This window comes from Caretta caretta, chromosome 8 (assembly GCF_965140235.1).
Source record: "Caretta caretta isolate rCarCar2 chromosome 8, rCarCar1.hap1, whole genome shotgun sequence".
Lineage (NCBI taxonomy): Eukaryota > Metazoa > Chordata > Testudines > Cheloniidae > Caretta > Caretta caretta.
Genome location: NC_134213.1, coordinates 22,557,088 through 22,571,735, shown reverse-complemented (window position 1 = coordinate 22,571,735; position 14,648 = coordinate 22,557,088). Strand labels below are relative to the sequence as shown.

The following is a 14,648-nucleotide window of genomic DNA, read 5'->3' as shown; positions in this document are numbered from 1 at the left end:
TTTACAAGTTTTTAATCATTTATTTGATTACTTCAAAACACATTGAACAGACGTCAAAAGCTTACACACATACAGCCACTATTTAGTCAGACATCACTGGTGACACGACTATAGCTTGGTGGATAAATACTCTGAAACAAGCCATTCCATGTGTTGGTGAGAAAGGGAGAAGGCCAAGCAACATGGGTTTTTACTGCATTCATTTTAATTCTTTGCATTCATATTCTATATTTTTATTTGCTGCAGGAAGTTTTTCTGGCAGGGACACTTGAAAAGTACCCAGAATTAATGGGCATTTTTGCAAATGTTGAACTTAATCTCTTTGTCTCAGTTTCCCCAACTTTTTCATGTCTCTTTATTACTTCTGGGAATCATGCGCCTTGCTGGAACCACTATTTCAGACACCACATCCTTTCCTTTTGTTGTATGTTCTAGAAATATAAAAGATTGAGAAGATTAACTTTGTCACCCTCAATAATGAATTATATTTGTATTAGTATGTTAGCCATATTTCTTAAGGGCTATTTAGCATTTCATCCTGTCCAGTGTTTTCTCCCGCTTTCTCATTTCAGTTAGGTTCTTGTTCTGTATGGAACATTTTGTTTGACACCAACAGAAAACTTGTCTCATAACCAAACCTACATTACAAACACAGAGCCCTAATAATGAGCTAAGGCTTTCTTTAAGACAGTTAATTACACAAGACTATTGTGTTAAAATGCTCAGCTGATATATAGGGTTTTGACAAAATAGTGTCTTAGAGAAATATGGCAAGCTGTTTTAAACACTTACTATCATGTCTGTGGCAGGGTGGATGCTAAAGAGAGGACAGGGATACTGTTTAATTATTCTGTGTAATTAATAAATTCCTCTTAGTACCTTACCTGCATTCACTGCCTTGTTCCCAGTCTATTTCCATCCAGAAAACATCGAATTTTTGTTAAAGAAAAAAGTGTTCGGATTACCTGGCAAAACAACCAAATATTTCAGGGAAATGTAATCATACTTAGGACTATATTGTGAACCCTTCCTCCCACTGGTGAGCAGCTATCATACATGTAGCCCTGTTGAAATAAAATGTTACCACCACCCTGTTGAGTAGAACTGGCTGACATTTTTCCATCAGAAACAGGTTTGGATGGGAAATGACTTTTTTTCCCCTAAACCAAAATTTTTGAGGAAAATTTTCATTTCTTTTTTAAACGTTCTGGGTTTTCAATGAAACATTGTTAGAAAACTGAAAAGGCTTCCATTTTCTATTTTTTGCCTCACACCTGGAAAACATCCGTAAAAATAATTTTTTTTGCAAAAATTTTTACAGAAACAACTCACTATTTTCCAACCAGCTGCACTGTTTGGGCATTGGATTAGTAGCAACTGAAAGAGAATGCTACGAGTCACCGACATCATGTCCCGCAGCCCTTAGGTTTTTCTTCAAAGTCTCCTATCTAGTAGGCTTAATCCTGCTAAATTTATAAATTTTGACAAAAATAACAGCACAAAGTAGCATGGATGTAAGATCAGGGGGTGAAATTTTGGCCTCATTGAAGTCAATGGTAAAGCCCCCCTTGGCTTCACTGGGACCAGCATTTCACCTAAATCTTTATATGCTTGAGTTAACATTTTGCTACTTAGCTTTTGTTTTTTATGAAACATTGGATTAGACTCATCTCCTTTACAAGAGTCAATCTAAAGTCACTCCTGTATTTTCTGAAGCATAAAGGGCAATACAGTAAAAATCTTTTACTCCCACTAGTGAGCAGAATCTCATGGGAGTAGCTAAAGAAAAGAAGGCTGCACTGAACATCCATGTGGATGGCTAACTTAGCTGTGTAATGGGGAGGGAGGAGCAATGCCTTAATCACTGAGAAGCTGTTAAGGTGCTCACTGAATGAGGGAAGATAGCAGCACTGCCTCATTCACTTTGCAGTAAAACCACTGAAAGAGAAAAGGCAGTTATAGTAATAATTTTGCACATCAAGTAGGCATGCAAATGCACAGATGCTTTTTGAAATCTGAGCCTATATTCCCACCCACATTACTATTCAGTGGCAACCCAGTAACCAGGCCTGATCCTTATAGACTTCATCCACCTTCTGTTATAGTCAAAGGGAGTCTGCCTAGTCTTTCCTGGGAGCTAGATCAGGCCCCTAAGGAGCACTGAAGCAGAAGAATCCCTCCCTAAGGCCTAAATTCCAGGATGTCTCCTGTGTGTTTTCTAGCAGATATCAGCCTGGTGCAGATTTTGAGGACCATGCCCTGTACCTGTCCTCTGCATTCCCACTGGCCTCGCCTCTGACAGGAAGATCTGACAGAGCTTCACAATACAAAATGCAGGCGAGATACTTTTCCTGGAGAGAGGAGATATGGACCAGAGTCTTTAGGAGCAACAACAATATTTTTGAACCCTTACCTTGATAATGGAAATGATCTCTGAAGTCTGGAGCTGCTCTGTATGTCAGGAGACAACACTGAATATTAGTGCCCATTAAAACACAAGTTGCACTTTGGGGACAGAGTTGGGTATGAAATAAATTTATTAAGAGACAGAGACACGCAAAGCCCATTATTTTGAAAAGAAGAACAACCTCCTAGGGCCTGTTCCTACCCTTGTTGAAGCCAATGGATGAGTCTGGTTGGAGGAATGTAACTGTGACACCAGTGGACCAGGTGCCAGCTATTCCCGAGGCTGTAGGTGCCAGCTGAGCATGGATAAATTCCTAGCTGGAAACCAGACCAGCTCACCTGTATGTTATGTGATACAGCCTGGCCAGAGGACAGCAGGAGAGTGTTTTGGGTTTTTTTTAAAGCAGAAAAAAAATTCTATTTGTGTAACACTTACAAGGAATCACCAAAAAGGATAAAGCAAAACTATGCAACAAAACAAAAGCAAACACAAGGTATAACACAGCAGCCTTCAGGAGGGAGAAGTGTTCAGGCTAGCCTGGGCCCAGAGCAGGGGGGCTTCCTCAACACTCGTGGTCTTCCACCCCCTTGAGTTACCTAGTGCCACGCCCAGTGTCACCAATTATTCCTCTCCTGAGAGTGCCCGACAAGATGGGCACGGCTGTCGGGTGGGTGGTTTGGGGGTGTGGGGGACATATACCACATGTGATAGGACCCCTCCTAGGTGACAGTGATGATGGTATCCACAGTGGCAATGGCTGGGGCTGGGGTCTCTCGCTCTTCCCCTCAATCAAAGGGTCAGACGGAAGGAACCGGACGGGGTCACCGAGCAGAGAACCTCGGACAGCGCCCACCGCTCCTCGAAGGCGTCAAGGGAGTCGGTGGACGCCGCCCAGAGGAACTCCGCCCGGATACATGAATGTACTGAGGATCGGAAAACGGCCCTACAATCGCAGGATGCTTCATTAGCCAACCTCCCCTCTCTGGTTTTATAAATGGCTGTTTTAGCTAGGGCTAGGAAGAGGTTAACCAAAAGATCTCGCGATTTTGTGGGGCCACGGATGGGGAGTGTGTAGATAAAAAGGTGAGGGGAAAAGTGGAGCCAAAAACATAATAAAATATTCGTGAGGAGCCGGAAAAGGGGCTGCTGCCTGGCACACTCCAAATATACATGCGCCAGGGTTTCCCTCACATTGGAAAAAGGGAAAGTATCCGGGATGGGGGTGAACCGTTTCAAAAACATGCCCATGCTCACAGCTCCGTGAAGGAGCCGCCAACTAATGTCCCCGATGGGCCTCGGGACCAAGGCGGAATACAGGCTGGCCCACCGGGGTTGCTCACCCTCTAAAGGTGGCAGGAGGTCCCGCCACTTTGTATCGGGGCGGGACACCAGGGTGTGGGCGTGAAGGGTGTGAAGCCTGAGTGTGTATAGATATTTCCGTGGCGCGATTTGGAAGCTGACCGGCTGCAGTGCATGCAGCCAGCTCACAGTGAAAGGGTGAGGGGTTTGTTGGGATCTACGGGATAGGGGCCCAATTGAAAGGTCCGGCGGGCCTGGGGTAGAGGGTGGGCAGGGTGTGCCCTCATGCAGGGCTTGGTTGAGATAAGCCCGAGCAGCGGGTGTCAAGGCGGCCTTCACCTCCTGAAGTATGCGCCGGGGAGTACGGGGTCTGGAGAGCCCCATGCGCCGAGCGAGCGTCAGGGGATCCAGCCAGTCTCCCCAGTCATAGTCCAGGAGGTCTCCGACTCTCATGACTTCCGCCAGGACCAAACTCTGGTGCACCGAGCGGGACTCTGCCACCTGAACACAGAGCTGGGGGTTGTGTAGCAGGGGCTCCAAGAGCAGGAGAGTGTTAGAAGGGAGCCTTATTCCCTGTAGAGGGAAGAAAGTTTGCTATAGATTAATTAAAGCACTTGAAGCAAATTAAACCACCTGAAGCCAGTCACATCATAAAACCCCCCTGCTTCAATCAGACAAGAGGAGGAGTTGAAGCAGAGTGGACTGGCGTTGGAGCAGAGAGCAGTTTGGAGGAGTTGAAGCAGAGTGGACTGGCGTTGGAGCAGAGAGCAGTTTGGAAGAGTTGAAGCAGAGTGGACTGGCGTTGGAGCAGAGAGCAGTTTGGAGGAGTTGAAGCAAAGTGGACTGGCATTGGAGCAGAGAGCAGTTTGGAGGAGTTGAAGCAGAGTGGATTGGCGTTGGAGCAGAGAGCAGTTTGGAGGAGTTGAAGCAGAGTGGACTGGCATTGGAGCAGAGAGCAGTTTGGAGGAGTTGAAGCAAAGTGGACTGGCGTTGGAGCAGAGAGCAGTTTGGAGGAGTTGAAGCAAAGTGGACTGGCGTTGGAGCAGAGAGCAGTTTGGAAGAGTTGAAGCAGAGTGGACTGGCGTTGGAGCAGAGAGCAGTTTGGAGGAGTTGAAGCAGAGTGGACTGGCGTTGGAGCAGAGAGCAGTTTGGAGGAGTTGAAGCAGAGTGGACTGGCGTTGGAGCAGAGAGCAGTTTGGAGGAGTTGAAGCAGAGTGGACTGGCGTTGGAGCAGAGAGCAGTTTGGAGGAGTTGAAGCAGAGTGGACTGGCGTTGGAGCAGAGAGCAGTTTGGAGGAGTTGAAGCAAAGTGGACTGGCGTTGGAGCAGAGAGCAGTTTGGAAGAGTTGAAGCAGAGTGGACTGGCGTTGGAGCAGAGAGCAGTTTGGAGGAGTTGAAGCAGAGTGGACTGGCGTTGGAGCAGAGAGCAGTTTGGAGGAGTTGAAGCAGAGTGGACTGGCGTTGGAGCAGAGAGCAGTTTGGAGGAGTTGAAGCAGAGTGGACTGGCGTTGGAGCAGAGAGCAGTTTGGAGGAGTTGAAGCAGAGTGGACTGGCGTTGGAGCAGAGAGCAGTTTGGAGGAGTTGAAGCAAAGTGGACTGGCGTTGGAGCAGAGAGCAGTTTGGAGGAGTTGAAGCAAAGTGGACTGGCGTTGGAGCAGAGAGCAGTTTGGAAGAGTTGAAGCAGAGTGGACTGGCGTTGGAGCAGAGAGCAGTTTGGAGGAGTTGAAGCAGAGTGGACTGGCGTTGGAGCAGAGAGCAGTTTGGAAGAGTTGAAGCAGAGTGGACTGGCGTTGGAGCAGAGAGCAGTTTGGAGGAGTTGAAGCAAAGTGGACTGGCGTTGGAGCAGAGAGCAGTTTGGAGGAGTTGAAGCAGAGTGGACTGGCGTTGGAGCAGAGAGCAGTTTGGAAGAGTTGAAGCAGAGTGGACTGGCGTTGGAGCAGAGAGCAGTTTGGAGGAGTTGAAGCAAAGTGGACTGGCATTGGAGCAGAGAGCAGTTTGGAAGAGTTGAAGCAGAGTGGATTGGCGTTGGAGCAGAGAGCAGTTTGGAAGAGTTGAAGCAGAGTGGACTGGCGTTGGAGCAGAGAGCAGTTTGGAAGAGTTGAAGCAGAGTGGACTGGCGTTGGAGCAGAGAGCAGTTTGGAGGGAAGCAGAGGAGAGTTTAGAGAAGTGCTGCGGTGGGCTAAAAAGACCAAGACCCTAGGTAAAGGGATACCTGGTTTGTGCAGAGGGAGGGCAGGAAGCCCCACAAGCTGAAGGGCAGGAAGCCCCACAAGCTGAAGGGCAGGAGAGGGAAGTAGCCCAGGGGAAGGAACTGCTAGTTCTAGTGGTTTACTGCTATCCCTAGGGCCCCTGGGCTGGGACCTGGAGTAGAGGGTGGGCCTGGGTCCCTCCCTCTCCACTCTCCTCCTCTAGGACACTAGTGGGGCAGTTAATACCCCAGTTCAGGGGCAAGAAATGGTGCCCTGAACGCCCCCCCTCTCAGAAGAGAAAGCGTGAGACCGATCATAGTAGTGCTGGCAATTTGCCACAATTAGTATTGTTCAAAGATATATATTAGACTTGTCAGGATGCGTTTTAGACTCTATAAAATGCTTGTAAGTTGTGCATGCGTTAATCTTACTTGTAATATCTGTATCCCATGCTATAAAGTAATATGTATGCAGGGTTCTTGTAGCCATGTTGGTCCCAGGATTCTAGACAGACAAGGTGGGTGAAGTAATATCTTTAATTTGACCAACCTCTATTGGTGAGAGATAAGCTTCGTAAGCTCAAAAGCTTGTCTCTCTCACCAACAGAAGTAAAACATATTACTTCCCCCACCTGGTCTCTCTAATAAGGTCATATGTAAGTTTTGCTTTATAATTGTAAAAATGCTTGCTCTGAACTTGTGAACTCAGGCAGGAGGAGTGGTTCCCCAGCCCATCAAGGAGGACTATCAATATTAAGGGCCATTGTGAACCATCACAATACAAAGACAGGAAATAAAGATAACTGACATGAAAATTCTTCATCTCTTTGCTGTTTGGACTCTCACAGGGCTGACGCGAAGAAGTAAAAGTGGAGATCCCCAGGGTAGACCTGGGTTAGCCCTAAAAGACATTCAGTGCTGACAGATTACTACAGCTCTGCCACCTTTTGGAGCCTTAGACTGTACCTCATATGTGTGTGTATATGTTGCCTGCTTTATCCCGCAAACAACTCTCTCATTTCTTTTGCCTAGTTAATAAATCCTTAGTTAGTTAAGTATAGGACTGGCTGCAAGCATTGTCTTTGGTGTGAGATCTGAGGAACAAATTGACCTGGGGTAAGTGACTGGTCTCTTGGGGCTGGGAGAAACCTGAATCTTTTGTGATCTTTGATGTAAGTGACCATTTATCACTAAGCCCAGCTTGACTGGGTGGCAAGATAGACTGGAGCGCCAAGGGGGCTGTCTGTGACTCCAGTTGTAGTGGTTCAGGAGTTCACACTTGTTTCTGGGTTGGTGAAATCTAATTATAGCACATACAGTCAGCTTGCGGTCTCTACCCTGCTTTATGACAGTCTGCCTAAGGCTGGCACTCACTGTCATGAACCACTCCAGACAGTAAGTCTTAGAATTAAGTGGCCATAGTGAATTCTCACTTTTTGCATTCACACTCGACTTTCCACAAATACTCTGCTGTATGAATTAAAGTGTGCTGTTTGGGGGAGCACTTCTGCTGACAAACCCCTTCGCTAGCATATTTGGGAAAAGCAAAGAGGCACAGATACACTCAAAGCCAATCTGTTTAACAACGTGAACAAATGTTTGTGGGGAATGTTTGCAGCATCAGTGCAGCTCCAGTTCTGAAGGAGGATAAAAGCAGTGAAATCTCTGTCCCTTTAGCCCAATACATAATGGCCTCCCAATGAAGAGCTGTGAACTTCTGGAAAATACAAAGGCTGGTTAGTGGCATTTGCAGTAAATATTTCAAAAGTGAAGAGAAGAAAGGGATTTACCTGTTCCTCTGTGTTTGGTTAACGGATTGACCTGCAAGGATTGAGAGAATGTCTTAGAAAGCTGCCAGTGTATTTGCAATATAAACAGTCATTTGGAATGTGTTGCTGTGGGGTCTTGACCCCATTATCAGAGGCAGCTTTGAAAATATGGGTCCACTGAGCAAACAAATGGGGTGGTTCCCTAAAGGTCCGACAAAGGGTGAGGTTTGGAATGCTGGGGCAGCTGGAAACTGGTTGGGGGAGGGGCTGAGGGGACAGGGTGCCATGACAGATGGCATACATCCACACCCATACGGAGAAGGATCAAAATTTGCAGCACACAGGCAATGCTCAGTTGAATAAATCAGGGAGCTACTGCACAATTGTTGATAAAAGATGGCCATTTTCCACTACAGACCAGTAATGTTCTGTTACTAGTTTGGGTAGTTTACTTACTGTGCACCACTTGCATCAGTGAATCTAGGTTTGAGATATACTGCTGTGTCCTGCTTCTAACACCTGCAATTGTGGCCTGATCCAGCTGCAATGCTAATACTTCCATACTGACAGTGCTGAAATCCTGATGATTAATCCTAGAATACCCAGACAGTCATTTAATCAGTGATCACCAATTAACAATTGGAAAGTTGACCATCTCTAAAGTTAGGTAGGTAGGTACCTAGTAATTAGCAGAGAATATACAGAGAGGAGAGCGCTTCGGCAACATAAAGTACAAAAGAAGTGTTTTGCATTACGATAACTCTTACAGTTATTAGTAGTAACGTTACCTAGTATTGCTATTGATTACCACTGGGGGGGAAACATTCAGATTTTGAAACTGTCTGATGAAAAATAGGACCACCTTTTTTCTAAACATTACTGAATATTATTGTTACTGCTGCGTAGCCACCAAGGTGACGAAAGAAAAATGCCAGACATATTAAACTGCATCAAGCGTCCAGGAAATGACCTTCTCTAAAGGTTAGATTTTTTATTTTAGATACAGCTGTGAGCTCTGAGGTGTGTAAGGAGCACTGTCCCAAAGGTAGCCGTGGAGGGCATTGTGACTCAGTGCTACAATTCATACCCTATCAGGGCTTGTCTACATGGGGAAATTTACTGACACTACTATACTGGTATAATTGTACCGTTCTAGTTATATTCTCCATGTGGATACTCTTATCCTGATATAAAAAGTGCTCTTTCTGGTATAGCTTAAGTCACTTTGGAAGCGGCATAAACAAACAGAAAACATAGTCCAAGTCACAGTCTAACCCTGATTCTTACAAGGTGCAAAGGTGACATTTTAAAATCCAAATCAACGTTAAAGCCAAATTGCTACGTGACCCTCAAGGGGACTTTTTATCACCACAACAAGCCTGTGATATCGCTCAGATGATTATTAGTTTTTTGTACTGATAACCATAACAGATAGGTGTGCCAATAAGAAACTTACTAACCACCTGTGCCACTTGCAACAGGAGGCATCAACAACACTAAAACTACTATGACTATCCTCAAGCAGAGCGATGAGACCCCAAACTGAGCCAAATGAGACAGTTAACCCCTAACCCAAAAATGGAGCCTTGCACCTTCTTCTAAGTGCAGTAGTTTTGCCCAAGCACATTATACAAAGCTGCATACACATGACAAAGCATCACTCTCAATACAATTGAACCCTACACTGTGCTCATCTCTGGAAAATACAACTATGAGCTAATAAGCTCCAGTGGCTTCCCTTAGAGGTGGGTAATCAAGGCAGTGGCTTAGGACATTGAAAACTAATGGGGCACTATTGAAGTTACAGGTGAACACTATCCATCCATATTTTGGGAGTGGTGAATTCTGACTCAAGACCAGACCTTGATTTGAGGGGCATTCGGACACAGAATGAAGACTTGGGACACAGAGAAGACTTTTGAGTTTTTAGAGTTGCCAGCTCCCTACTGTGCCAAGGAATAAGACAAACCTTTTGGGGGAGAACTTACCTGTCTTGTGCCAGTTTAAATTCCTATAAAAATATTTCAAAAAAATAGTTTTAGTGCAATGCAGGGCAAGGGCAACCGCTTGAATGTTCATTTATTAAATCAGAGCTAAATGTTGCTGCTTACTCTGAGGAAGTGGAAAGGGTCTGTTTGCGCACTCAGCATCTGCAGGTTCTGAAGACCCTTCACAGCCTCATCTCTCTTCTTTTCTGTTTGCTTCTTCAGTGTGGCAATGTCTGACAGCTGCTTTTTCTCACTGGATTGTATGTTAGCCAGGATCTGCTTCTCCTTCTGATCCACCTCCGCCTTGATCTCTTTGAAGAGGTTTGACAGCTGAGCATTCAAAGTTTTCTTATTCAACTAAAAGAACAGGTAAGCAAATAAGGTGCTGGCTCAGGAATTCAGTACCACAGGTTAGTGTGTTTATTTATTAATTATCATTATTATACCCAACATTTTGCAATACCAGATTTAAGAATGAAGTGGACAATAAGTATGTTTCACTTTTCCTCGGCACAGCCAAGTAATCAGCGTAATCTGAAAATTATCTGGGTGTGATGAAAGGGAATAAAGCAGAGAAAGTTCAAATAGGTCATTATAGACTGAGAATTGCATTGGTTTACTCTGAAAATCCCATACTTACGTACAGCTCCTCTTTTAACAGAGAAAGAGAGCTTTAAGAACAAAGCAATGGGATTGATTAAGTGTGTGTAGTGATTTGACAAGGGAGCTGGGAGCCAGAATCCTGGGTTCTATTTCTGACTTGGTTGTGTGATTTTGCCTAAGACACTTAACCTCTCTGTTCCTCAGTTTACTCATTCTTAAATGAGGGATAAGAATAATGGGGATAAGAATAATAATAAGCAGCTAACTTACACTGGGAGCATTGTGAAAATTAATTAATTATTGATTGCAAATGGCTAGCCTTCTTCAGTGGGACTACTTATGTGAGTAACTGCTCACAAATGTGAATTAGGGTTGCACATTCAGCCCCAAAGTACTTGGAGATCTGTGGAAGAAAGACACTACAGAATGCAAACAAATATTCTTTGCCTCTGTCATTTTTCTTCACATTGGTGGTGGTTGTTTTTTAAGTTGCAGTCCCATGACCTGCAGAGCCCCATAGTGGGGTATTATTAACACAGATTTATTATTATGTCATCTTCACAGTCAGAAGGGGTTGCTAGAGAACATTGATCAGAATGCCATTTTTTTTTCTTACACGCCATTAAAGAAAGATACTTTGAATAATCCAGGGACAAACCTGGAGCTGATTCTCACTTTTCTGAAGCTCCCCTAAGGTTTTATTCATGGCACTTTTGTTTTCCTGCATCAGTTTCACAGTGTGAGAGAGAACAACCTAGTTAAAGGAAAACCAGCATTAAACACTATAACGGGAAAGCAACACTGATGGCTTTTATGGAGCTGATGAAATGAACAAGCGACCCTTTTATCTATCCCCTCTCAACAAATACGCGCACCCATTTGTTTCAAGTGAGCCACATAATAAGTTGTGTGCTTCTCGCCTCCTGCAACCCTCCTCCAAAGGCGTAAGACCATGAAGGAGTTGGAAAATGGAAACTTTCTTGGAATCCTTAATCAGAACTGATTTTAATTTTACCTAGAAATTGATCATTTGCATTATCATAGCACCCAGGAGCCCCAGGGATGGACCAGGACCCCATTGTGCTAAGTGCTGTGCAAACACAGAACAAAAAGACAGTCCCATATTCATTAGACACACAGTGACTGGGTAGGTTAAAAAGAGAAGTTGTACAAGTTTAGCTTAACACTTATCCACGTACATAACTTTACCCAGGTGAATAGTCCTATTATACCATTTGCAGGATCTGAACACAAGGTAGCAATAATGGATATTTACCCCAAACCTCTCTCCGGACTTATCTGCGTGGCAAGTGACCGACACACTGGCCAGGGCTTTCCCTGTATGCTATCTGGGACTATCACTGCACTCTAGCAGCGTCCACACAGGCCCACAATGGACTTCTATACTTTTGACCCTCACACATCATTACTTGAACTGAAATCTGCCTCCTGCCTTTAACTGAGTCTGACACAGCATAAAAAAGGAGCAATCATAAGATCTCCTTTGGAATTTGTGCCCATCAAGCAGAGATGCAGAAAGCCCCTCACCAGCTTCTTGTCGTACTCCTCCTTCAGGGTGATGATGCTGTGGCCCTTGTGGGAGTCTGTGATAGAGCACATCATGCAGACAAAGACCAGGTCATCTTCACAGTAGCACTCTAGCAGCTTGCCATGTTCGCCACACTTCCTCTCCTGCAGGGAGCTGTTGTCACTGGGTTCTACCAGGACATGATCCTTCTGTGCAGCCTTGGCACTGTGTTTGCTCAGGTGGGCCTGACACAGAGATGCCTCACAGGTCAGACAGGTTTTCACTGCTGTGTGAGGCTGGTCCAGGCAGAAATCACAGGGGATTATCTCCTTCCCTTGCGGAGAGGCCTTCTCCTCGCCCTGCTTTCCCTTTGAAGAGGTGGTCTGGAACTTCTCCACTATGCTGCAGAGCTGGAAGTTCTTATGCAGCTCCAGAAAGGGCCCCAGCTGGACCTTGCACATAGGACAGGAGTAGGTGGCCTTGGCTTGCTGCTGGGCAGCCAGTGCTTTCTGGATGCACTCCTTGCAGAAGCTGTGATGGCAGCTCAGGGAGACCGGGTTCCTGTAGAAGCACAGACAGATAGGGCAGCTGAGCTCATCTTCCAGGTCACCAGCTGCTCTGAATTCTTCCTCTGCCTCTGCCATGGCTTCAGAAACAACACCCTCCTAGCCAATCTGCGAGAAATGAAACTAAACTAAACAGGAAGCTGCTGGGCTTAGGGCCAACTGCAGAGACAGGCACACAACAGCAAAACCATACCAAAGTCTGTAAGGACCTCCCCTCTCCACCCTTATAGGCTAAGACACCCACCCTCTGAGCTATCTGTTCTCTGGCTCCTCCTCCCACAAGCAAACAGATTTGCCACTTTCTTTGTGCCGGTTGCTTGGGTGGTATCTGCAGCTTTAGACCTTTTCGTCTCTTTCCTTCTCTCTCCCTCTGACACGTCCTTAAAATGACTATCAGGGCTGCCAGGACAGTCAGCTGAGCTCCCGCCTCGGGAGGCTTCCCCCCGTCTGCCGCAGCCTCAGTGCGCTGCGCTGCCAGCGCTCTGGCCCACCACTCCTGCCAGGCAGCGCAGCTGGCTTGGGCGGGGCTGAGAGCTCCTGCTGCTCTGAGCAGCATGGTAAGGGGGCGGGGAGCGGGGTGGTTGGATAAGGGGCAGGGGGTCCCGGGGGCAGTCAAGGGACAGCGAGCAGGGGGAGTTGGATAGGCAGAGTCCCGGGGTGGGGGGGGTGTAGACAGGCATTGGGGGAGTCAGGGGATAGGAAGCAGGGGGAGGTTGGATGGGGCAGAGATTCTGGGGAGGGTTGGATAGGCATGGGAGTCCCGGGGGGGCCTGTCTGAAGGTGGGGGTGTGGATAGGGGTCAGGGCAGTCAGGGGACAGGGAGCAGGGCAGGGGGGGGTTGGATGGGTCATGAGTTCTGAGGAGGGTGGGAAGTGGGAGGGGGCGGATAGGTGGCAGGGGCCAGGCTATTTGGGGAGGCACAGTCTTCCCTATCCGGCCCTCCATATAGTTTCACAATGCGGATGTGGCCCTCGGTCCAAAAAGTTTGCCCACCCCTGCTTGATATAGTTTGTGAGCCCTCTAGTGGTGCTTTCTGTGGTGTGTAAGCTGCCTGAAACTAGTCAACAACAGTTAGTGCAATGGTTCTCAAACTTTTGTACTGGTGACCCCTTTCACATAGCAAGCCTCTGAGTGCGACCCCCCTAATAAATTAAAAACACTTTTTTAATATATTTGTTGCCGGCACCCAGTGCCGAGAGGCTGAACAACAGCTTGAGTTGGTTCGTTACCCGGTGTGCTACACCCAATAATCACAACGGGGTGGAGAAGCAGAAAAGTTTATTTGCAGCTGCAAAAAGGTACAGGGAGAATAAAATCTCAAATCCTGCACAACAGAGCAGGAAGTTACACAGGCTTTTATACATCCTTTTTCCCAGCATACTTATCCAATAGCAAGCTGCTCCAAGTATCCATATAGCCAGCCAATCCAGTTCCCAGCTAGTTCCCTGATTCTCTGTATCATTTGTTAAACTATACATAAAGCTGCTTTATTTAGCATTGTTCTTCCATATCTCCCCTGTTTGGCCTTGCTTAGTTTCAGGCAGTCTGACTCTGCAACATACTGTTGCAGATTCTCAGCATAACTGCTGTGTGTGCCTCCAGGCAGGGGGGGCCAAGGACACTTGGGCCTAGTACGCAGAGCTGCGGCGAGTGCCTCCAGGCAGGAGGGGGGGCCAAGGACACCTGGGCCTAGTGCGAGGGGGCTTCATCGACACTCGTGGTCTTCCATTCCCTCGAGTTACCTAGTGGCCATGCCCCAGTGTCCCCAACATATTTAACACCATTATAAATGCTGGAGGCAAAGCAGGGCTTGGGGTGGAGACTGACAGCTCATGACCCCCCCAGGTAATAACCGCGTGACCCCCTGAGGCAGAGGTGGGCAAACTTTTTGTGATGAGGGCCACATCAGCGTTGCAAAACTGAATGGAGGGCTAGGGAAGGCTGTGCCTCCCCAAACAGCCTGGCCCCTGCCCCCTATCCGCCCCGTCCCGCTTACTGCCCCCCTCAGAACTCATGACCCATCCAACCCCCCTGTCCCCTGACTGCCCCCAGGACCCCCTGCCCTTATCCTACCCCCCCCCCAGCTTTCCGCCCCCTTACCATGCTGCTCAGAGCAGCAGGAGCTCGCAGCCCCGCTGGAGCCAGCCATACCACCGCGCTGCCCAGCAGGAGTCCCGACTCCCAGTTTGAGAACCCCTGAGTTAGTGTGTGTGTGTGTGTGTGTGTGTGCACGCACCTGTGTGACAAAGCGTGGTATGTTTGTGTACAGTACAGTTAGAAAACAAGGGTATTTGGGACCCA

General features: G+C 47.0%; 1 protein-coding gene across 4 annotated transcripts; it reads right to left on the bottom strand.

Annotated features, from left to right (window-relative positions):
• Positions 1 to 14,053, bottom strand: LOC125641674 (E3 ubiquitin/ISG15 ligase TRIM25). Of its 4 annotated transcripts, none has more exons than XM_075131357.1 (10): positions 13,577 to 14,053; positions 11,802 to 12,342; positions 10,912 to 11,007; positions 9,774 to 10,007; positions 9,651 to 9,673; positions 8,119 to 8,255; positions 7,684 to 7,714; positions 2,414 to 2,451; positions 885 to 965; positions 1 to 431 (listed from the first exon to the last, which is right to left on the bottom strand). In XM_075131357.1, the coding sequence occupies exons 2-9, from the start codon at positions 12,240 to 12,242 to the stop codon at positions 910 to 912; spliced, it is 1,056 nt and encodes a 351-aa protein (XP_074987458.1). In that variant the 5' UTR covers positions 12,243 to 12,342; positions 13,577 to 14,053; the 3' UTR covers positions 1 to 431; positions 885 to 909. The 4 variants fall into 4 exon arrangements, with proteins under 4 accessions (XP_074987458.1, XP_074987457.1, XP_048717934.1 ...); XM_075131356.1 differs by lacking the exon at positions 13,577 to 14,053 and adding an exon at positions 12,592 to 12,824; XM_048861977.2 differs by lacking the exon at positions 13,577 to 14,053 and having other exon boundaries at positions 11,802 to 12,571.
• Positions 14,054 to 14,648: the final 595 nt, after the last annotated feature.